Source organism: Leuciscus leuciscus, assembly GCF_965113295.1.
Source record: "Leuciscus leuciscus genome assembly, chromosome: 12".
Classification (NCBI taxonomy): domain Eukaryota; kingdom Metazoa; phylum Chordata; class Actinopteri; order Cypriniformes; family Leuciscidae; genus Leuciscus; species Leuciscus leuciscus.
The window spans coordinates 4,999,943-5,024,915 of record NC_138736.1 but is presented as its reverse complement, the minus strand read 5'-3'; the positions used below and the strand labels follow the sequence as shown (position 1 = coordinate 5,024,915).

The 24,973-nt window shown below is 39.7% G+C and overlaps 1 protein-coding gene across 9 annotated transcripts; it reads left to right on the top strand.

Moving 5' to 3' along the window:
• Positions 1–1,290: 1,290 nt before the first annotated feature.
• nfyc (nuclear transcription factor Y, gamma) lies at positions 1,291–24,973 on the top strand. Of its 9 annotated transcripts, none has more exons than XM_082185953.1 (11): positions 1,291–1,447; positions 9,660–9,769; positions 9,990–10,058; positions 12,438–12,551; positions 14,700–14,795; positions 16,298–16,474; positions 19,805–19,876; positions 21,979–22,140; positions 22,286–22,393; positions 22,585–22,644; positions 23,766–24,973. In XM_082185953.1, exons 2-11 carry the CDS (start codon positions 9,671–9,673, stop codon positions 23,886–23,888), a joined length of 1,080 nt encoding a protein of 359 aa, XP_082042079.1. In that variant the 5' UTR covers positions 1,291–1,447; positions 9,660–9,670; the 3' UTR covers positions 23,889–24,973. The 9 variants fall into 9 exon arrangements, with proteins under 9 accessions (XP_082042079.1, XP_082042077.1, XP_082042080.1 ...); XM_082185951.1 differs by having other exon boundaries at positions 9,987–10,058; XM_082185954.1 differs by having other exon boundaries at positions 1,314–1,447; positions 9,663–9,769.

The following is a 24,973-nucleotide window of genomic DNA, read 5'->3' as shown; positions in this document are numbered from 1 at the left end:
GATTCTGAGAGAAGCCGTTCATTTGAGCATTTTGAGGGCAGAGGCCCTGCAGGTGTTGAGAGAGGTTTTCAAGGTAAACTAACACCCAGTTATCATAGGGCAAACTAGTCTTCCTGAGGAGCAGATTATAGTATTTACAGTGTTTCTAAGAATTAGTTAAAAAAAAATTCCCCCACTTTTTGAACTAGTAAATTTTTTTTCCTGTATAGCGCCTTCATTCGTCATGATCTCCTGATTGATTCTTCCTGATTATTGTTTTCAGAGAGCTTTGGCAAGCCTCCTGGTAACTTCCCACCAACTTCTCTTCAAGAAGAAGCAAGGATGCATTTTGGGAGAGGACAGCACAGGTCCCATCAGAATGACAGTCAAGCTGGCGATGAACCGTACGACCCGTTCCAGCCATCAGCCTCACCACCTCCAGAAGCGAGCACCTCCACCAGTCTTGACAAGATCGCCTCAACTCTTCTGGAGCTTGTGGCTCGTAGATAAACTGATGAGTCGGATACTTCGTGATGTGATATGGTTTTAGCTTAACATTAGTCTACTACAGTGATTGATGTTCCAGTAAATTGAATACTGTTTTCTGCTATTTTTCAACTACTTTTCAGTTTGTCATGTAAAGATTTGTAGCCTAGTTTCTATTGTCTTTTCAATTTGGTTTGTCTATTGTGAAATCGTAATGAGTTTAGTTCAAATGGTTTGATAAGAAATATGTTGATTTAAATAAATAAACCATTCAACCCACTCTTTTTGAATCTTTTTTTTAATCAATATTTAATTTTTTTATTAAATAAACATTGGTTGTATAGGCTAAGATATAACGATGGTTTTAGTGCCCTAATTTCAAACAGTGCTGAAGTGCCAAAACTTTGTAAATCAAGGTAATTTTTGTGAATTATTTCTTTAGACATCACATAAGTATTTTGTGTGTGTGTGTGTGTGAACAGCTAAACTGGATTCTGTTATATTGATTTATAATGAAGATCGTTTTTAAACTGTTAACTTTGTTCTTAGTACAAGGGTATTTTTACCCATAAATAGGGTTAGGGTGTGATCTTATACACAAATTACACAAACATTATGTACACATTTTTTTCTGTTTCAAAATAATGAAATGGAGAAAAATCTCTTTTTTTTTTCACGGAGACAATCAGGGGAGAAATGCTGATAATCAGAATCAGAATAATGAAATGGACATCATCTATAAAAGTTATATCCGAAGCAAAAGCATATGGGATGTGCAGGCCAGATCAACCTTTCGCTGACGCTGAACTGAGGAACATTCACATTCAATGGCGCCAACGGCGAGTACGTCACGGCAAACGTAGCACTTCTTCCGGTTTTAAAAAAAAGTTGTCAAATCGTCGGCCATCTTGGTTGCTGTAAGAGCCTGAAATAAATTAAATATTACGACGAACCGGACTACACTACGATTTCATCGCCTAAAGTGAGTATAAAAATTAAACACTTTGCTGCTTTACTGTTCGCTTGCTATCTACCGTTCAGTTTCGATAAAGCGGGTGTCGTTTTGAGCTCGTGGTCCAATAAAAGTTTTCATCCAATGGACGATTGTTTTGGAGGATGAACATAGGCGCCATTTCCCTCCTCGCTCTCTGAAGCGCTTATTGGTGGCTAGTGGAAGGGAATGGAGGCGGTCAGGAAACTGTTGGACATTAGTCGCCATTTTGGCTCTCGAGTGTAAGTGACTTCTATTGGCTCACTGGTTCATTTTGAGCCTAAATGGTGACAGTTTCTTAACTACCAGAGCCCCTAGAAACCTTGATTGGTGGAATCTAGTCCGAGGTTTGATTGGTCTGAAGGACAGATCCAAACGTAGTCTTTATTGGTTAGACTGTCTTTACACCGCTTTACAAATATTTTAGGAAAACTCGCTCAAAGCCTCCGAAAACCATCATTATTTCACTTCTCCTAATTTGTCGAGAGTCACAGTCGATGCGGCCTGCTAACGTAGCGAGCAATGTCTCCTACATTTATGCCGCTCTTTTAATAATCATTATCTGTCCATACAATCTTGTCGACTGTAACGTAGATATTTGGAGATGTAAATTATCCTCACAATAAAAATTAAATCGGTCACTATGGGTTTCATCCAGAACAATGTTATACACACATTATATACTGATTGTTTGTATGGTTTCGTTTAGCATGTCTCCCGTTAGCCTGCAAATGCTTTGTCGACTTCGTTAACGGAATTTACAACTGTTATTGCGCCCATGTACTGCATATTCATATTTATCAGATGTGGAGGAAATGTAATTTTCTGTGTATATGATTTTTTCATGATGGAATTTATTCCGTGTATTTTCATTTTGTAGACCGTGCCTCTGGTGTCATCGAATAGTGCAGAAATGAATACACTTCTAATTGTTTTTCTACTGAATGAGAATAGAAAAATAAAGTAAAATACGAACGCATTAATTATGATATTAAGCAATGGCTGTAATTTAAGACGTAACTGACATGTTTTTAATGTACCAGGTTAAATGGAGGTCAATTTCTGGCTGGCACATGAACTCACTATTTACATATCAAGTGATTCATCAGTGAGCCTTTCAAGGCAGCTTTATAAGCAAATGTATTCCTCATTGACCTTGGTTTTACAAGAATCATAATGGCATTCATGGCAACTGTTGCCATAATCTTTCAGCACTGTTGCTGTAAATAATTTACCTGCCTTCTAGATGTATTTCAACAACAACAATGTAGAGGAAGGATTGTGCTGCTGCAGTTTGAGTTGCTGCATTGGCTTTCATCTATACAGTGTGAAGTTTTGCCCACATTCTGATTTTCATGTCTCACATAATTAAAAGAGGCAAGACTGTGGTGAATTGGAGGTTGTGTAGGCCGGTTTGCATGTGGGGGCATGAAGTTTCTGGAAATAAAGAGACCAGTCAGAATTAAGTGATGCTGTACAATGCAAAAGAACAGCAAGTTAAGGTGCGGTCACATTAGTAAAATTAGTAAAAGTGTAGCGATGTGTGAAGCACAGCCTACAAAACTTTCAAACCAAGCAGCTTTCTGTCGGTCAAAGTGGTGAATTCATATGACCAGTATTTGAAGCACCGAGGAGATCTTTTGCTCTCATGTGACATTCAATATTATGTGGATACACGCTTAAAAAAACACCATAAATGTGAGCATTGTCTTGTTGTTCTTTACCATTAGTTATTATTCTTTACAGTTGAAGGAATAACCAAAAGAAAAATGAACAAATAAGTTATTGTAATAGCATGATAGTTGCATAGCTTGCATTATTTTTGGTCACATGATGAGATTGTGCTGTATGGTTACACATACACACAACCATTTAACATGACCCTTCAGGTCAACTTTGTATTTCTTTATGACGCGACTAACGTCGAGTTTAGGTTGAATGTGCTGCACTGCATGCATGTCCCTGCACTCAAATGAGACTGCAAGTCTGACCTGAGTGACTTTCCACTTTAAATCATGCGGCTATAGCATGCGGCATCCTCTTTGAGATCGCACTGGACCAATCACTGTCCGTGGGCTCATTTGCATCATCGCACGCCCAGCCACTGCTCTCCTCCGAGGGGCGGGCGTTAGAGACATTTAGTTTGACATTGTAAATAAGCAAGGGACAGTTGTTTGAGAAGTCAGTTGTTCAGTCCGGCTCCGTCCAGCCACAGTAGAGAAGACGATCTGCAGGGGACAGATTTTCCAAGGCTCACAAACCGAGGCGATCATCCGCTCTCCCCCTGCGTCCTTTATTCAACTTTCTGCTGCTTTTGTCTGGTGTTTTTTTTCTTCTCTCTCGTTCTTTTCGTTCCCTGACCCCTATCCTGCTGCTCAAGGTAACTTAAAACAGGAAGTTGAGTGTCTGTGAAAGGAGGCGGAGTTGAGAGGGTCAGCAGGGAGGAGGGGAGTGACAGATGTGTCGGCCAATAGCGGCAGAGACCAACTCGGGCTCATTTGAAGAATCCACCGAGGGGGTGGGATCGTAGAGATAGGCAGGCTTAGAGTATCGTTTAGCAAGCTAGATTGATTACACTCGAGTGTTAAAGGGAAAGCAGTCAGGAGATTTTTGTTCCGACTTGTTCTACAGCTCTGCACTGCTCTCACACTTTTGTTTCTTTTCATCCTTCCCTTTTTCTCCACCTCTCCCTCACTTTCTCGCCTGTTTTTCCGGTCACTCGCAGAGCCAGGGGTCAGCTGAAAGACAAACAGTAGGGTTGCCAGGCAGAGGCCAACTCCAGGCTCCAGGCGGCTTCACGGGACTCGGACAGGGGAGGAATGGGAGGGGGTTGTGTGTTTAGGAAAGGGGGGAGGGGGGTGGCTGAAGAAGATGGGCTAGTTGAAGGGGGAGGGTTCGGAGGGGGGGGGGGGGCGGTAGGTGATCGCGCTCCCCTCGGCTCGGGGCTTTGAACACAGCGGCGGATCGCCTATCCCACACAGCCTTTTGTCTCCTCTTGGGACAGAGCCTGTGGAATAAAGACACTTATGGAGACTTTCGAGATGTCCTCCTCTGGCACAGCATATGAAGGGCATGGGTAAGTATGACTTGCGACTGCAATCATACAGTAAAGCTCTCTCTCTCTCTCTCTCTCTCTCTCTCTCTCTCTCTCTCTCGCTGCAGTAATGGGATGCTTCCTCTGTCCTCCGCTGCGCTTTTCTCCTCCTCCTTTCGTCCTCTACTTTTCCCCTTGCTTGAAATCTGAGTGTACTTCTTTGTGTTTTCTCTCCTGTTCATTTTTAACTCCTTAACCTGACTACTAATGTCTGACATGATGTAAACAATAACTAGCTGGTAATTTCACTGGTTTTGCATATGTAATTTTAACTTTCCAGCATTGAACTGCACGCCGTACTTTTTGATCGCAGTTGACCTTTAAGTTCATCTTGTTCAGGTTTACTTCGGACTTCTTGAAGGTCCTGTGCTGTCGAGTATCTCCGCTACATCTGTGATGCTTAGAGATAGAGATGATGGTCATGGCTGCATAGGACCGCTAGTCCCAGGTTCACCTTTCAAGGCCCAGTTTCGTGGCTTGTTTACACTCCCATGACAGTGAGAAAGAGCAGAAGGCAGTATTGGATGTGGTCTCTACGTGACCAGCATGGATTGGGGTTTATGTGGGGACTCTTCGGCCCCCTTAGTTCATAATGTACAGATGGTTGTCCTCACATGATTCCTTGTCACAGAATTCAGTCGGATTAAAGTCTCTTTCCCGCTTGTGCACTAGAAAGTTTCCATTAGTGATGGTATTATGCTCCTTTTGGGGAAAGGAGTTATTAAAAATAACTCTAGGTAGAGCCTTGACTGCTGTGTCTCAGCATGATGTGTTCGGTTAAGATTTGATCAGTTTAGCTCCTTACCGCACCAGATTGCACAAATGTTCAAGGGTAAAATGTCACACCTGACTAACGTTTTTGCACATTCCCTCTTGTTCCCGGAGCTTTGCACTTAAGGTTGTTTTGAAATGTCAGCGCAGAACCTTTTAAAGTTTACAGTTGGGTTTCTGGTGCTGGCGTTGGCACGTCGACGCACCTTGCCGTTGCGGGCCCATCGGTGGATGAAGGTCACAGGAATGTGAGAGCGGATTCGCATTCGATCTGTCAGCAGAGAGAGAGTGTGAGACCAAGAGGACAGTGCATCCCTCAGGGGCGCACAGACAAGAGGGGGCCATTCACCATCACGCTTCTCTAGGGACGCCATCATTGCACACTCTAGGGTCGCCAAGTTGCTGCAGTGAAAGTTGAAAAACCAGTCTCCGTTCTCTTTCTCTTTGTGCTATAGAATATCCCTCACTTTTTCTCTCTCCCTCCCTCTTTTTGCTTACTGCCAAATGACCTTGAGAGTTCAGGGACGGCTTCCTGGAGTCGACGCGAGGCCGAACCAAGGGCAACTTTGGAATGATTGATCCGTGAGATCAGAGTGCTGTTATTGTCCAGCCCCTATGTTTTTTGCTCCGAACAAGAACAGCTATTTGTCGGTTAATTTGTAATTCATTGCCGGGTGCCTGGGTGCATTTTGTTGTGTCCGAGTCGATGATTAACCAGTAACCGCAGCAGGCTTTGTGTTTATATATATATATGTATATATACCAGCTGGCCTTTCTGAGTGAATGTTTGTGTAGTTAATAAATCCTTTAGAAATGTGACCTTTCTGTATGACAGAATGATCATAGAAAACATCTTGTCTATGTGCTGTAATTTTAGTTAATGAGGCTGGTTTAGGTTCAGGGACTTAACAAGTAATACATAGTAAAAAGAGTTGTCAGTAAGTACGTTTACATGTTATATGCAGGTTTTTTTTTGTTGCATAGCAAAGCCTATCCAAGTAAACATGACACAAGGCGTAATGCATTTAAAAAATGCTGTCAATAAGTTATACATGTGCAGTTATAAGCAGGGTTTTTTTACGTAGCTGAGCTTGGCTTATACATGACACAATATGTGATTGATCATTTTTAATAAGGATTAAATCCTCATCACAGTAGTCCGAATAATACATGCTGGGAAATGCCACTATAGGCAATGTTTTTACTTAGAAAGTTCTCTTAATGGTTTCACCAGGAATTATCAGAAATGTTTGATCAAATATTGAAATGAAAAACCTTATATAATGTTTATTATAATGTGAGTTGGTTGTCAGTTGTTGTTTTTCATTACTACTGTGTTACTACTATTTATATTCTTTTAAAATATAGTGATCTTGCCATAAAAATAGCCATAGATGCTGGTATGGCAATAAAAACAAACAAACAAACAAATACATGCTAGACGAAACCCAGACGTTGTCGCATTATCAGTCAGAAATCAGACTGAAATTAGAGTTTAAAGTGAATTTAAATGCATTTAAAAGCTCTGAACTGTCATTCTAACACACATCTTTCTCTTTACATTATTTTCTTCACATGTTCATGTTTGTTATTTTTTGCCCTCTGGAATCCTCCTAAATCAGATACGATTGTATTTCTTCTGTGTGCATGCATTGTTTGGTATGCATTTCGTTTTGGTTTTCTTAACCCGTCTAGGGGAGGCATGCTTGAGATGAGGAATGTGAGCAAAAAATGAGATGAAAAATTCTTCTCGGTTCACGGGTTAAGTTTGGATTTTGGGCTTGTCAAACAAAAAAGCAGACTCTGAAATAAAGTCTATTGTTTTGAAGCTTTTTAAGTCCTGGCTGTTAAAATTAGGCTCACTCTAGAGGTGAGCTTCAATGTCTGAAGGTAGCTTAGATCTGAAGTCAACACAACGACTAGCATCCGCAACCCTGGTATTGTCTTCTCCGCATAGCTGATCTGAATCTCTCCAGAACGAGGAAGAGATTGTTCTATATTTTTATCAGCTCAAGATACAGCCATAGGGGGCTTATAGTATAAAAGGTAATTGTCCTGCCAGTGGTAACTGTATATGAAGTTGTTCTGTTGTGTTTGTCACTACACTTTCTCCACTTATGACTCTCCTTCTTGGAGGTCTCAGGCCTCACTTTCTCCAACCTTTAAATATCTGCCACACAACCAGCTTAACTCATCCTCTCATCAAGGGGGTTATTTGTGAAATCTTCAACCGCTCATCCTTGATCACATTGAAATGTTTGAGCGTTCCTTTGCTGCAGTCCTTCTGCACGACGAAAGCCAGGCTGGCAGTGATGTTCTTGCTGATTCAGCCTCTGTTAGCGGCATTGACTTTCTGAGACACAAAGCACCAGCGGTCATTGCCGTCGAGGCAACCGAACAGATCAGGAGAAATCCAACACCACCGTTGCGTTCTGACTTGAAGGACGATCGTGACTAAGAGTTGCACGTGCACTGCGCTTAACCTGGCCTTTTTGTTTCCGCCTACAAGTCTGAAGTTAGAATGAATTATATTGTGATGTAGTTCCATTACGGTTGCAGTTGGGTCAATGACATGACACATTTATTTATTTTTTACTTATTATTTTATTTGTATCTTTAATATATTTAAAAATGCATTAAAAACAATCCATACATACAAACAATTCTATGATTAGCATGTTTTTAATTTCTGAATGAAAATTTAATTGTCAAAAATGTCAAGGTGATACACCAGTAATTGAAAAAACTCTTGAAATTAAAACCTTACTAAGGGCTTACTAAGTTTAATAATTGCTTCACTGTATCCAGCTTGTTAATATTTTAAAACCTGAAAGGTCCTAACACTTAAAAAAAAAAATCTATTTCTTTTTTATGGACAGTTATTTGTCATTCACCCAAGTAGTAGCCCCTTTTTTACTATTATTTTGCTTTAGCGCAATACAAAACATTCTAATCAAGCTTTCTACCCATGCTAAGTCAGAGGTTTCGCTCTTCCCATCTCAGGTTGTGTCTCTCAATCTGGTTAAAAGAGTCAAAAATAGCTCCCACTCAAGCAGCTGGTCGAGGCGAGCTTTGATTTAACCTATTTATGTCTCCTTTAATGGAGTGTTATCTCATTTAATTTGCCTCACAATTTCCCTGGTCCGTGACAGTAATTGCTGCTGTTATCGCCTGCTAATTAGCCAGCTAGTTTTCTTAATGGTCTTACTTGAGAAGTTAAATTATCATTTGTTATCAGTCCGCCGCTGGAACATCAACACTCACAGATGTACAGCAGAAGACCATCAAAAGATCGACACCTGATGCAGTTGCTTCCCAGCAGCAGAGCGGCCGCTGATGATTTCTCTTGTTAAATGTATGCTTAATAAATTTGATTGACAGTTGACGGCTTCAGTCAAGCCTGAAATGAGTCTGGAGCTTATTGACAGTGGAGTCACATGACTCATTGATTTGTATTGTGCTTGTTTAATGCCACTGATCATGATTGTTTTCAGGCAAATAAAGACTGTGACACTAAACGTGATTTTTGGCCACCTTAATGCTTAGATATACATAAGAGGAATAAGAGATAAAAGCAGGTCGGCGCTTATCGCCAGTGATCACGCACGTTTCACTGTGTTGCTCCTCCGTTTGACCTACATAGTGAGGCTGCTCAGCAGTCCGACTGCTCCCCCCTCCATTAAGCCCTTGGCAGTTTGTCTTGTTATTGGATTATGGCTGAACTGCACGAGTCCGAGTACTTTTTTACTGCCTCGCTCCTGCTCCTGTGGCACCCCACCCAGCTATTTCAGTCCCTGTGTTTTCTTCCAGAGAAAGAGAGAGATCCTTTGTAGCGTCCGTGGCAGCGCAAGCTCAGGCAGGCTGCCTGCAGAATTCCTCACATGCCATAGTAACCTGCCAGCTTTGCTCCTCTTGCATTTTTGGTTTGTGTTAGTTTGTGTTTGGATTGTCTCCGTTGCGTCAGTGCCCGAGCAGTGCTGTTAGATCGACACATTTGGTCCGGCTCCAAAGCTATTTGGGTATCCAGATGTGCACTCCAGGCTTCAGGTCACTGGCACGGAGGAGGACTTTGTTCTCCAGGTTTTTCACATATGGATTCCTGGCTTAGTTTACACACGCCTGAGTTGACCAATTGCCCCATCGTCAATTGCACCAGGCATTTTACTGTAGTGACGCACGGGCTATCACACAAAATTATTCTGACTTCTTCAACTCCAACTAAACAGTGTCTAATGTGGTTTATTATCTCAAAGCTCAAAATGATTACATCAGTTACGAGGCTTGTATGTGAACATTAACCCTGACTTGTCTTGTTTTCTCTCCCTCTTTATCTCCTAGAAGATCTGGAGATGTCGGCAGACTCATTTGGAGCAGGCGGCAGCGATGCCCAGCAGAGCCTACAGACATTTTGGCCCAGAGTGATGGAAGAGATCAGGAATCTCACCGTGGTATGGGTTTCTCCTAGCTTTTTTTATCTGCTTTATTCTCACTCAGATACAGTATAAACACTGCCTTTTCCAACAACGACAAAAAAGTCTTTATTGGAAAATTACAGGCAAGTTAGCCAACTATGTAGTACCTCAACTAGAGTCTACCTCTGTTTATTAATAGGAATTATTAATGTTATTGTGAGTTCTCCTCTAACGCACTCTCGCACTGTTTCAGAAGGATTTCCGTGTGCAAGAGCTTCCTCTTGCTCGCATCAAGAAAATTATGAAACTGGATGAGGATGTGAAGGTAAGAGCAGGCGAGCTGAATCAACACTAAGCTAAGTCTAAGCTGATGTCAGCACACTTCCTGTCTTTCATTCTTGAGAAAGCAGCAGCCCAGCGTTTGTCGGCTGTACATCAAGTGGCCAGTCGGGTCAGTAATTAGTGGAGTTTGCTATAATGGCAAGCTTTACTATTACTATTACTCCGAATTAGAGTTTTTCGGAGGTTTGTTCAAATTCTTGGCCGTAAGTATTGATGTTCTGCATGTTTTGCACTCTTTGTTTTACAGACATGAATGATACATCAAATCATGTAGCTTGAGGAGAGGTTTATTGTGTCTTAAGTAGGGGTTGCACAGACTAGTCGACTCTAATGCTTTAAGCTTGACGTTGACTAGTCGCTGGTCATGGCCTATAGAGGGCGCAACAGAATAAGAAATCTTTTACGCTCCGTTTCCAAACAGTTAAAGTGACAAATAAATGCATACTCAGAAAGTGCTCCACATGAAATGTTTAATTGTACCATCTGAATGCTCAAAATTGGGTGAATGTACATTTTAAACAGCTTATTGTACACATAAGTTAATCGCCGTTCTAAACTAATGCGTGCTGTATTGTAATGCACACACAGCTCGCACATCACGTGCAGTAAAATATCAGTAAATATCAGTAAAATAGCTCAGAAACTGAAAGGTTCTAGCATATATTTCTTAGTAACTAAAACCCTCAGCTTCACTGTTAGTAGAGAGACGCTGCCAGGAAGAATTAATTCACATGCAATCGCTCTCTCACTAATGCATTCCTATAAATGTAATCCTTACGGTGCTACTTTATCTCTATCTGGTTTAGAACGAGCAGAAATCTGTGAGAAATATAACGACCCAAAGACAAAAGAACTGATCAAAATATGCGGTTATGTAGGTTCAATAGCCTTGTGTGCAGCCATATATGTGAACAAGAAAACCTGCTGTCGTGTCTCAGCTCAAGGACGATTCAGGCTTATTTGCTCATAAATTACATCATCAGCAACTAGTCGACGTCAACTCGACTTTCATCACATAAATGTCGACTTGAAAGAATCTGAAGTCGTTCAACCCCTAGTCTTAAGCAATCTGACTTGCCTGCCAAAATGAGACAGCCAAAAAAATAATTCCCAGAGACTTTGATGGAGAGCTCCATTTCTAGGAACCCTTTGGGGTAGTTATAGAAATAAATATGAAATTGTTTTGGAGGGTCGTATTCATTGACAGAAATGGTTATCTTTTTGGTGCATCACTACTTTTGGACTTTTTTTCCACCTTGTATGACCCAGCAGTCACCTAGAAACCATCAGAAGACACTAGCAACCATATATCAATATTCTAGCGACTTCTTAACAATGCTCTGGCAACCTCCCACATCACCCTAGCAAAGATGGGTTACAAGTTTGGGTTTATTATTTGATTTTTGAGGCTTCAAATCATGAATTAATGTTTTTGTGGTCTTCTCCAAAAGCAAAGTTAATATTTTCAGTGGCTTCGGCTGCAGTGAGACCCAATTTGAACTACTACAAAAACAATAATCTCTTATTTTCAGAGCACTTTAATTTCTCACAAGAGAAATTATTTGATCCAACTGAGTCATCTGGCCATTTACTGTGAAACAGCCTGATTATTGGGTATCATGTAAAAACTGAATTGGAGTTTTCCGAGAACTAAAAAGAAAGAACTTCTCTCATAACTTCTCTCAGTTCCATGTTTCACCAATATTTACTTTTCTTGCCAGATGCTTTAACAAAGCAACATGCAAATAAACAAATTTTCAGGTACAAATAATAATTGCATGGCATCAGTACCGTTGAAAGAGCCAGGTCATGTGGTGATGTGAGCCAAGTATTAAGTGGCTGTAAGACACACTGATGCCCTTTTAGTTCAGTTTCATAGAACGAGAGACATAAGAACGATTAGACATAAAGGTTGGTGTACTTGCTAAATAGATTAACCCTCAATGTTTGTAATTAGCTTGTTTAACCCTAAAGAAGACAGACATCTCTGTTTCTTTCTCAGTTGTTCAGTACAAAGATATTGTGAGTGATGTTGGTGAGGCCACAGGACATGATCTTCCCACATAGCCTTAGCCGCGTGGGAAGCAGGCATCAGGTCAGGGTGATGTCCAGATGCTTAAAATAACCTGCAGCTTAGAGTGGGAAGAAAGAAAAGCCAAGGCAATTAAGAGCTCAGGAGCAGTGACATGGACAAGACCCTGGGTCAAGTCTTGACGTAGCCTCTTTGGACACACTGTGTGTCCACCTATCTTAGGCCAGGCCGAAACATGGAGGGCACGGCCGTAGTGAGTGTCTGGGTAGGATTGTGTGTGTCGTTCTTGTAATCTCCCCTCTATTGATTTGCTTTGGTAACCTTCCGTAGATGATCAGTGCTGAGGCACCGGTGCTGTTTGCCAAAGCGGCACAGATCTTCATCACAGAGCTCACTCTCAGAGCCTGGATCCACACTGAGGACAACAAAAGGCGTACACTACAGGTCAGTCATGTCAGATGAGATAAAGCAGTCTCCTCTAAGACAAAAAATTATCTTTTTTGTTTGTCTGTTTGTTCCTGTTTTGTTTTTACGTTTTTTTGGAAATGATAGAGATGGGTCACCTTTGCAAAAGTGCCACTCTGTATTTCAGAGAACAACTCGCTAACCCATGTTTCCAATGACCGTAATCTATAGTAGTTAAATTTCAATTTAAAGAGGACCTATAATGCTTTTTTACATTTTTAACTTCCTTTAGTGTGTAATTTAGCTGTTTTCTGCAAAGTTACAAAGCACAAAGTCACTCCAAAGGGAGTTATTCTTTATAGCAGAGCGCACTGTTTCTGAACTCCCTGAAACTCACAAACAAGGCCTGATTGAGTTGCATTACTAGTGTGTTGTCGTCATATCCAAGAGATGCTGTTTTCTCCACCCTGTATCTAAGTGGGTTATGGTAAGGGGTGTGACTTACGAAACACGCTCAAAGAGGTTGACCAATCACAACACGCATTGATTCAGCCAACCAGAGCACGTTGGCTTTTCAGAAGGAGGGGCTTCATGGAGACAGGAACTAAACAGAGCGTTTCTGACAGACTGGGAAGAGAGGAGCTGCAACAATGTCAAATATGTGGGGGAAAAAATCATTTTTTGAGCAATCAAGCATGAAAACCTATTCTAGTAGAGCCCAAAAACAAAATTAAGACTTTGTAAAAGGGATAATAGGTCCTCTTTAAGACTAGCTCTGGTTATTTCCTGATCCCACCCGTCATTTCCCCCTATTGTTTCCTGTCTCCTTCACCATCTCTGTCCAAAAAAAAACTTATTTTCAGTGAATCTGATGTTAAAGAGTCAGTGACATTTGTCAATCACTTTTCTGATGTTTTCTTTCAAATGGAGTTAAATGTCAGTACTTGCAGTCATTAGAATGCATAAATAAATATATGAAGTGTAATGTTAGGGTGTGCTCACATTTACTGTTGTTCATTGAAGTTTCAATGTTATTTCAATAGTGATCTGTGCTATCATGTGAGGGCAAAACATTTCCCCACTCAGATTTCGCTTGTTCAAGTTGGTCACGCAAATCCTCTGAAAGCTGCTTGGTGTGGAAGTGAGTTCTGTTTGAGCTGTGCTTTATACATCGCTACTCTATTGACAATCAACCGTTTATTTGTTTTTTTTTACCTGTGAAATCTCGCTGAAATTTTGCTAATGCAATCGCACCTATAGCCAGCTCCTAGTATTTTACAAACCAAACCAAGTCGGCAAAGAAAAAAAAAAAACGTTGCTTCTAATGCTGCATGTGCTGAGTCGTGACACAGCTTGTCCGTTTATGGGAAGAGCCCCCCACACAAGCACCCCAGGGCTTATCTCTGTTCCACTGTAGCGTAGAGTCTAAAAGTACATCTCCCATGACCCACTTACTTTTTATTAACTCATTTTGCCTGCCTTGGCTTTTAAACATTGTCCTGTTGAACCCTTGGTTGGGTTGATAATAATAATAATAATAACATCTATAAACCAAAATAAGTTCAAATGTGAAATCAACAGATTCAATTTAGCTGTTAAACAGAATGTTACACAGGAAGTAAACATGAATGTGAATGGAATAATTTCCATTGAATAAAGTTAATAGTCTGCAATATAGCAACCCGTGTCAACATGGCCTTTTTCCGACGTGGTGTTCGGCAACACTTTTGTCACCGAACAAAGCTGTAATGAGTGTTAGAGCGTCTCTTTAATATGCAGATTGTATTAGCGCTCCGCCTGTGAGCTTGCAGCTGGCCCACAGCTCCATTGTGAAGGCATCACGCCAATCTGTGTCGCCACGACAACATTCGTCAATGGAACAACTGCATGGATGTGACCCTTCACCACCAGATATTAATCATGGGGCTAAAAATAGCTGCTGATCTGGGGGGTGACAATGGGTGGTCTTTGCAGCCAATATCCTGTGGAAAATACCACTAGTAGGCAGTCTGTGGGGTGAGATGGTGTCACTGTTCACATGAAGCCAGTCTGTTATATGTTATATTCAAATCACTAATTTGAATATAAGGCCATCGCGTCAGCCTTTGCCTTAATTCCTGTGAGCATTTGTTACATGTGGTTTTAGTCTTTCGTTTTGACTTTCTGGTCTTATTTTCTGTTTTCCAGAGGAATGACATCGCCATGGCCATCACTAAGTTTGACCAGTTTGACTTCCTCATTGATATCGTACCCCGGGATGACCTCAAGCCTCCAAAACGACAGGTGCGGAAAAGAGAAGGAGCTTCAAGCTGTCAAAATTGACCGCCGTCTACAATTTGTTTTGATATTCTTCAGCGTCTATGAAGGGAAGAGTGTGCTGTGTTGTGTTTGGCAGCCTGGGGGCGCTGTAAACATCCTTGACTGGAAGCTGGGTGTAGGGTTTGTGAAGGCTTTCAGTCGGATGTTTGCAGCGCTCTGCTTCCCCTATCTCTGCACAACCACATGTCTAAGTTATTCATTTCTTCTGTTTATTTTATGAATGTGGTCATAACACCATGTGCCTGACTAAAAAAACACCTTGTGTAAATGCAGTAAAACTATGATTGGCAGGGTGAGCAATTCATCTTTTTGCCCACCAGTCACTCAGAAGCTTTACCAACTATTCTTGTTAGTTGAAAGAACTCACTACATGAAATTTAGGAAAAGTACATTAGTATTCTCTTTAAAAGATATTGTGCTTTTTATTGACAATGTAGATTATTTGCCAGTCACACCCTTAGCACTTCCCCAAATGCTTCTATTGACCGTATTAGCGACATAATGCCACTGAACATCTGAACTGACTTTCAAGGTTTAATTGCAAAATATAAATAAATGTATTTCTTCTAGTTAAAGCTAGTTTATAAATATAAACTAATACATTGTTTGTATGCATGTATATATTTGTATTTATTTATATGTATAATATATGTGTGTATCTCCTGAACATCATGGAAGTACACTGGTCAAAATGTGTTGGATTCCTGGATTCTCAAATAATTTGAGTGTCTTATCAAACAAAAGTTTTGTTTATAAAGTCAACAAAACATTTTAAACTGAAATGTCTTTCTAGTTACAAAACAGAATCACGTACAAGTAACTCTAAATATCACAGTGAGAAGAAACAACTGACATTCAGCACATATAAATACAATTTAACCAATATATCCAATGATCCAAGCCCTCCTAGCTCAGCTAAACCAGTCTTTTGTTCGACCTGAGGGCCATAAAGGTCCTGCTGTGTTTGTGTGTGTGACCAGGTGTGTAAACATCCTACACTCTCAGCTGTGACATCACCAAGCTGGGAGAGGGATGTTTACTCTCTTTGTCACAAATAGATCTTCAGGAACGCATGGGGAGAAAATATAAAGATACTTAGTGCAAACGTTTGAGTATTTCTACTGTTTGTGTGTCAGAATAGCACAGCTGATAGCCTGCCATTACTCTGCGGTTGAGTGTGGGAGTTCATGCCTCAGACTGCAGCTAAAGGTCTCGTTTCTGTCCAGCTAGAAGATTGCATTACTCGCTCTTGCTTTGCCTATAAGTTATTTATCCTTCTCCTGCCTCTAGTATTACAGAGTTAAAATAATTTATGGAGATGTAACCAGCAGATAGACCTTATGAACTCTTGATTTCATGTGTGTGTTTATGGGATTGTGAATGTTCACTTGCATTTATGATGCTCTTGCTGAAGTGTTCTGCTATATAAGGTGTGTATTTGTCTATAAACGTGCCTGTGTGTGTAGGAGGAAGTGCGTCAGTCTGTCGCCCCGACTGAGCCGGTCCAGTATTACTTCACTCTGGCGCAGCAGCCCAGCGCAGTGCAGGTCCAAGGTCAGCAGCAAGGCCAACAGGTGTCCGCTCCCACCGCCACCACACTACAGCCCGGGCAGATTATCATCGCTCAACCCCAGCAGGGCCAGGTAATCCCCGCTCGCTTTCCACAAACCCAAGGATATAGTGCGTGTATGGATTCTAGCATCAAACAATGAGCTTTGAGACCCGTTCACACCAAGAAAGATAAATATAATAACTTTAATAGTGTTCACACCAATAGATGATAACGTTCTGTTTATTATTAGTATGTAGTTTAAGTATGTGTACATTTATGTAGTCTTCTGCTTTAAAGGTGCTGTTTGTACATTTTTTTGTCTGTACTAACACTAATTGTACTAATTGCCTACGTCCTATTTAAAATAAATGACTTATAGGCAATTATGCTATGAGGCTAACGAAATGTGTATTCCGGGTTGGAAAGTTTTGTTTATGTTTTGGTCGATGTGATCCTGCCCAGTGCCAATTTACCCAATAGTATTTCGACACCCCGGGTTGTCAGTTTGGCAGAAAACACAGCTTATTTCAGCCATGGAAGCCAACAAATGAACTGGGTCAGAGATTGCAAATGTATTCATTAACTGATCAACTTAAAGTGTAAGTCGCTTTTAAGGCGTCTGCTAAATGACTCAATGTAAATGTAAGGCTCATCGCTTTCCATTGTCAATTGTGCTCGTTCCTGTTGTGTGTCCTCAATCTGGCAAACCGTGTGAGCGTCGAGTCTGAGGAGGAGGATGCGGAGGAAACAACTCTTGGGGAAATATTTTGAATTTAGATTGCAGTACCCATTTTGACCACTAGCTGTCAATATTACATATTGCACCTTTAAACATGTGAGCTCTTTAAACTCGATAAACAACATTGTTTTTCTGTGTCATTATTGTTATAGTTGTGTGGACTTCCCTATTCTCATAAAATTAGAACGATTATAAAAATGTTATAGTTATTTTCTTTGGTGTGAACGGGCTTTAAGAGAGAGTTCACCCATAAATGAAATGATTTTGTCATCATTTACTCACCCTCAAGTTGTTCTAAACCTGCATTATTTTCTGTGTTCTGCTGAACAGAAAATAAAATATTTTGAAGAATATTGGTGACCAAACAGTTTTTGGTCCCCATTGACTTCCATAGTATTCTTATTCTATACTATAGAAGTCAATGGGGACCAGCAACTGTTTGGTCACCAACATTCTTCAAAATATCTTCCTGTAAGTTCAACAGAAGAAAGAACTTCATACAGGTTTTAGAACAACTTGAGGGTGAATAAATAATGACAATTTCCTTTTTCGGGTGAACTATAAGTTTAAGGCTTCCCTACTACATAGCAAAAAACAGTATGTGAAAAGAATAGTAACTCAGAATTCACAGTATTCATTAAACACATGGACATTTTACTATCCCATGAGGCCACGGTAGAGTATTTATGATGCTGGTAGATCACATGACAATGACAACATGGTGAATATAGTATGTTCGCATTACATTCATACTATATAGAACGTACCTTTTTTTAATATATATTTTGCATATATATGCGCATTTAACATGAAAAACAGAGTGAATAAATTGATGACTCATCTTGCATGACACAGCATATAGCAAACCATGATTTATGGCTATTATACAACTAAAGCCTTTTGACTATTTAAAAGAAATGGACTACTCTTTCGCTATGTCCCACCCAAACTTCCTGTTTCAGAAGGAAATATTTCAACGGAGGAAAGAGAACTGGTATCTAGAGGCTTGGAGAACTTTGTTTGCCCTTGTAATTACCCTAGTGTAGATTATACTATGGTCTGGTGGACAAAAGCCTGAAACTTTATCGTACCTACACTCTCGCACTACACTTGAGCCTCGATTACTCTGATCGGCCCATTACAGGATCATTTGAAACGTGATTGGTGAAGGTTGAAAGCCCAGAGGTGTCATTCACACGTTGCTATCAGGTGAACGCTAGAGAGTCCAGTCAGTCTCTCGTTATGTTCACTTTTACTAGTTTAATTTCAACGGTGTGAAGGTGCTTTTTCTCACTTTCTTGCTCTTTTTTTTGTCTGGTGTACGGATCAGTGCTGCTTCAGCAAGCTGCAGTTTGCTGACCTGTCAGATTTGGCCAAAGTTGTGCTGCAGTCACCTTAAAGAGCGCTCCGGACAAATATATACAGTGGGGTTCAAAATGTCAGACCACACTGAAAATGAGATTCAAAATATAACCTGGAAATCTAGATTTTGAAAAAATTTAAGCAGAAATGTCAAAATCAAGAAAAAATACTTGCGTTTGTGGACAATTTCTAGGTCAATAATCAAATACGGAAATTTGTGACATTGTTCATGTGGACTGCTTTGTATAGAATACATTAATACATTAAACTTTATAGTCATCAAATAATCCTGAAAAATTGTTCACAGATTTTTTGAAGGATCATCACAGGAATAAATTAGAATAAATATAATATAAATGACATTTTAAACTATATTCAAATAGAAAGCAGTTATTAAATGTATAATATTATATGTATGTAAATATTAAATGTAGTAATATTTCACAATATTAGTGTTCTAACTGTATTTTTGATCAAATAAATGCAGTCTTGGTGAGCAGAAGACAACAAAAACATTGTATATCTACATATACAGGTATATCTACATAGGAAAGAAAGAAAGATGGTGGAAATGCAGTGGTGTAGAGAATTTATGCACATGAAAAAAAAGCAACCACATGTTTATTGAAAAATTGACAAAACATTTGTCAGGCTGTGACCTTTAAGTAAAATTGATTGTTACTGGGGTTTTATCTTCATACCTGAGGACAGAGTCAGTTCAGCTTCATCTCACTCTCTGCTCACTGCTTTGTGCCGCTATATGCTTCCATTTCCCCAAATGCAAAACTTCCATAAACTGTATTCAATCCATAAATTGAATTTTACCACAGAGCTGTCACTCATCTGCTGTAACAGACGGCTTCATCTTCACTCTGCTTTAGTCAATGCCTGTTCACACAATTTTTCACACTTAAATTATTCACACTAAAACCAATGCATAATTTGAATTCAAATTGTAAATAATAAATAGTCATTACTAAATTATAAATGGTAAATAATGCTTATTATTTATTTATTTATTTATTTATTATTTTTTTAAAGTTGCCATGTGACATTTCAGGGTTAGTGTGTTACCTGTAATTTTATTTTATTTAAAAAAGCCTTATGCATGTTTTTATGTCATCCCAAAAATGTGGATATGCTGCTTTTTAAAGTCTGTTCATACCACATGCCACGCTTTCATTTCTCTACACTACTTGTGGCTTCTCCGTGCATTGCCTTTTTTGTTGCTTTTGTATGTGATGTTTGAGTATGCGCTTTGCATGTGCTTGCTTGTTGTTCACTCTCTCTTTTCTGGCATTATTTCCTCCTCTTCCTCAGGTATTGCAGGGAACCACCATGCAGCAGCTACAGCAGGTGCAAGTTGCTCAATCACAGGCGACCCCTATCACGGTAAACACCTCCAACCCTTAAAAATGGCTCCTATTCTTCCCCCAAAAGTATTCACAAAGCACAAAGGAGCTTTTTTGGGGGCTTTTTGTCATGACGATTGAATAAGAAGAACTGCATTTCAAAGCACAATTCAATGGTAAAAATGTCCCAGTTGAGTACTATATCACGTACCATACATGATTAAACAATGCAGTAAATGGAAGCAGATGTATGGTAATACAGTGCTACTGTCTGATGGTTAGTTTATAGTTTATATCATGTAATAGAATGGCTGAACACCCAAAAACAAATTGCTGCACTGATAATAAGCCTTGTTATCTGACATTTTGTCTGTCAAACTTTCATGTTGCATTGTACAACACTTTTGTATCCTAACTCACTATTGAGTTGGGATAGTACTGGTAAGGTTAGGGACAGGTTTTTTGGTATGGGTGGGTTAAGGTGTAAGGGAAGGGTCAACAGTGTAACTATAGATGAGATTGCAGAAATGAATTACATGCAGGTATTTAAAAACAAAAAGTACAATTTACATACAATTAAATAGGCCTACATTTATGCACACAATAGCATTGTATCAAATGATAATTTTAAATGTTAGTATATTCATAGTTTTCACATGACGTCAAGCCTTCACAAACCCTACACCCAGCTTTACATCAAAACCCGGAAGACTAATTCTCCACTGGTTTCCTCAAGATTTTCCTATGAGGTTTTATTATGGGGGGGGGGGGGGTTTCAATTTATGAGTAAAATAAGGTCTGTGATAAACATACATTTTTTTTATTTTCTATAACGTAAACTGCACACACTCACACCCCAAACAGTTCTTATCTTGTCACTTATTAGAAACCTCTTCTTCTTTTTCTTTTATAAAAATAATTTCAAAATGTGTGTTTTCGATATGGGTGTAACTTATGTTGTAGTGTTTCTTGATTTGAGCCTCACTCTTGTGGTTACTGAAAGTGAAATTTCAAAAGGAGCCTTGTACCATTTTGCAATGAAAAAACCCTCTTATTATATATAAAAACATTACGGACATTATGTGTTCAATCTGTCAAATACAAATGCAGTGCAACAATGTCATCAAATGTTTTTTTACACTCTGGCTTTGAAGCCAGTAAAACAACATTTTTAAAAGAAATTAATACTTTTATTCAGCAAGGATGCATTAAATTAATCACAATTGTCAGAAAAGCCATTTTGAATGTCACAAAAGATTTCTGTTTCAAATAAATGCCGGAGGAAAAAAAATCCTTTAAAAAAAGTGTTTCCACAAAAATATTAAAATATTTCTTGAGCAGCAAATCAGCATATTAGAATGATTTCTGAAGGATCATGTGACTGGAGTAATGATGCTGAAAATTCACCTTTGCATCACAAGAATAAATTACATTTGATAATATATTAAAATGGAAAACCATATTTAAATTGTATTAATACTTCACAGTATTAATGTTAATTCTGTACATTTGATAATATATTAAAATGGAAAACCGTATTTAAATTGTATTAATACTTCACAGTATTAATGTTAATTCTGTTTTTGATCAAATAAGTGCAGCTTTGGTGAGCATAAGAGACTTATTTCAAAATAAAAATGTTAAACCCGAACTGTTGAACGGTAGTGTTTCTGATATAATAGATCAGCTAAGTGGATAATTAAAGGCTACAGTTCTTCTAAAACAAAAAGAGAAGCAGATGTTATTCACACGGCCAAATCTGCAATTCATATGCCCTCTATTTGATGCTACATGAGTTCACTGGACGTCTCAGGCCAGATGAAGTTGTGCTGCTTAGTAAATTGCTCTGGCCTATCGGGTGTCAGTTCCTGAAGAGGAGAGATCATCTGTCACACCTCAGCAGTCAGCGCACAGGTTTCTCCGCTCGACGGTCACAGTCTTGCATCTCTCCCCTATCCTCAACACCTCTTCGATTTCACTTTCTTTTGGAGGCCTTCCAAGCCCACAGGGGCAGTGTTAGGTGTGAGCTGTACTGCTAATGCTAGCTTACATGCTGAAAGAGACTTGTGCAGGATGAAACGCAACTTATGTGAGTTTAAAGCCACAGTCCCATTCTCATGGCTTTCCTCCTTCATCTTTCAGAGTGCTCCTGTGACCATGCAGGTGGGCGAAGGCCAGCAGGTGCAGATCGTGCAGGCGACCTCGCAGGGACAGGCGCAGGCGCAGGCGGCGCAGTCGGCTGGGCAGACCATGCAGGTCATGCAGCAGATCATCACCAACACGGGGGAGATCCAGCAGATTCCAGTGAGAAATGACACCAACCTTTTTAGTTTGGGATTTAGAGTTTCTTTTAATGAGGATTGTAGATTGGTAATGGGGGAATGTAGCGTAACCATTAGTTGGAGGTAATGATGTGTGCTCATCAGTGCCCCCTTGTGGTGTCCTGCAGGTGCAGCTCAACACCGGACAGCTGCAGTATATTCGCTTGGCTCAGCCCGTCTCAGGAACACAGGTTGTTCAAGGACAAATACAGACACTTGCAACAAACGCTCAGCAGGTAAAGCATCATAATATCATGGATAATGCAATCACGTCGTGCATACCTTAAAAATGGTTTACAATAGTGTTCAGAAAAGCTTTTTAAAAAGGTTTTGTGGCACAGAAGTTACACACTTCACCAGTTCACAAACAATATTTCCTTCATTTGATGAATGCAGTGAAAATGATGACTGTGATCTTGTTCTTTAGATTACACAGACGGAAGTACAACAGGGTCAGCAACAGTTCAACCAGTTTACTGATGGGCAGGTAATAATTTTTAAAAATGCAATTTATTCCTCTGATCGAAGCTGCACAAGAAACATTTCTGATTATTATCAATGTTGAACGTTTTTTTTTTTTGCAGGATTCTTTGATGAATAGAAAGTTCAAAAGAACTGAATTTATTTGATTCAATTGCTTTATTTTTGTCCTTGCTTGTAGATGATGTTGACAGAAGTTAGCCACTTTCGTTCCAACAGAGGATGAAATGTGTTGTTATCTATGAGTGTTGAGTGACGTAATATCCCGAGTGGACGCGTGAAAGAGACGTGAGACTGAACGCACTGAAAAGCCCTCGCGCTGCTCAGATACTGAGAGAGAGAAGACAATAGAGCTGCACCATTCATCTTTAAAAGACTGTGATCTCGATTCAAACACCCACGCGATCTTTCAATTCGTCTGTCTATTAAACTTTGACAAAATCATATCGCGACATTCAAAGCTGTTTTGGCGCTGCCGCTGACCTGGAGAGAGCCGTCATGAAACTGCTTCACAAACAGTCTTTTCAACCTCATAGTTTCATTATTTCTGTGATGCAATAGTTAAAATGATCATAGAAGTACTTGGATAAAAGTTTAAAGTTCAAATATGAACACTGATGTCTACGATAGCGATCAAAATCAGCTTTTGATAGAAACTTGGAGCTTAAAATGACGCATTTATCGATTACATTGTTTCGCCACTAGGTGGCGACAAGTGACTGTTAAAAAAATGATTTGTTATTGAATCGTTTATTCAAGAGAATGTATTTTTGTAAGATGCTTCTGAAATAAAAGTCAGAAAGATGTGATGACTTGTATTTGTAAATATGACTCATCTTATACATCATGTACAGTCTGTATAAGTGTATGATTTAACTTTCCCCGATGGTCTAGTGTTAAAAAAATTGCAATATATTGCAATATCGAATCGCAATACATATCGTATCGGCACCCAAGTATCGTTCGTGATAGTATTAAATCGGGAGATCGGTGTATCGTCCCAGCCCTAATATATATAATATATCCTTTATTTTGAGTTACCGCAGTTGTCGGAGTTCAGTAACATCAATCCCTGTGTGTGTGTGTGTGTGTGTGTGTGTGTGTGTGTGTGTGTGTGTGGCTCTACAGCAGCTGTATCAGATCCAGCAGGTGACGATGCCAGCGGGACAGGAGTTGACCCAGCCCATGTTCATTCAGTCCACCAGCCAGACGACCGACGGGCAGGTCAACACACAGGTCAGCGCAGACTGAGGCCGTTCTTCCCCGACACCCCCGACCGGAGCATCCTTCCACTTCCCTTCATCTCATGCCATATTCTGATCAACTTCTCCGTTTAATTCAGCAGTCGAATAATAAACTTTAGATTTAAGCTTCATAACTTACCGTCCAAATGACATGTTTTGCTGTTTTGTTGAAGTGTGGGTCTCTTTAATACAGTACCGAGTAATGGAAGGATCAATGTGTAAGTGGATGATATGAACTTCAACTATGTCTTCTGCAATATGGCGAAAGAATGAACCCACTGTCTTCCTCTCAGTATAGGTAGAATATGTCCTTGTTTCATAGTTCGATGTGGATGTGGGTAGAGATTATGCTTTCAGATGTGTTCAGTGATAGTGACATTAGCGTGAAGCTCGTGAAACGTGAGCAGGAGGGCACGTCTCAGCTGTGGGGTGGTGGGGGGGGGCATGTACAGTGGAAAATATCAACTTTTTTTTGTTTGTGTTTTTAAGCCCTCATTCATTTTTGACAGATCATGCCATCTCATGATGTGTAGAGTTTGAAACTTGATGATAAAAAGCCATAATCTACACATTCTGTATCTCTGTAGTTTAACTATAGTAATTGTATTAGTTCAGTTGTAGTATCTTTGTATAGTTTTGAAATTTGATAACATTGTATTTGTTAAAGGGCTTCTTCTTGTTGGGTTTTCTACATGCGAATGGTCCTCTTCGTGTGAGTGTGTGTGAATGTGTGCAGGTAATTGATGTGCTTTCCTTGCGTTTCTTTTCCGAAACCGGTTTAAAGAGACTTCTTCTGCCCCTTTCAATTGAACTGCTCCACTGATACCTACTTGATAAAACAACAGCTTAAGGAAATAAACCTTTTATATAAACCGTTTTAATACCAACTCTTCTCTTTGTTTTTATTACCCTCTTGTTTTTTTTTTTCATATTATTATTATTATTGTTGGTCATGTTGTTTTGCATGTAGTTAGGACTCCCAGCATGATATGCAATACCTACAGTAGGTACAAATTTTATTTTTGTTGTTTTGTTTTTGTTTGTTTTGTACAGACCTTGGTTTGTGAGAAAATAAAAACTCCCAAAAAAATA

What these genes read in the sequence shown, in the direction of transcription:
- nfyc (XM_082185947.1), top strand. An exon ending in AGATCAGGAATCTCACCGTG is followed by an intron (nt 9,770 to 9,986) that starts GTATGGGTTTCT and finishes GCACTGTTTCAG; the next exon opens with AAGGATTTCCGTGTGCAAGA. An exon ending in GGGAGATCCAGCAGATTCCA is followed by an intron (nt 22,141 to 22,285) that starts GTGAGAAATGAC and finishes GGTGTCCTGCAG; the next exon opens with GTGCAGCTCAACACCGGACA.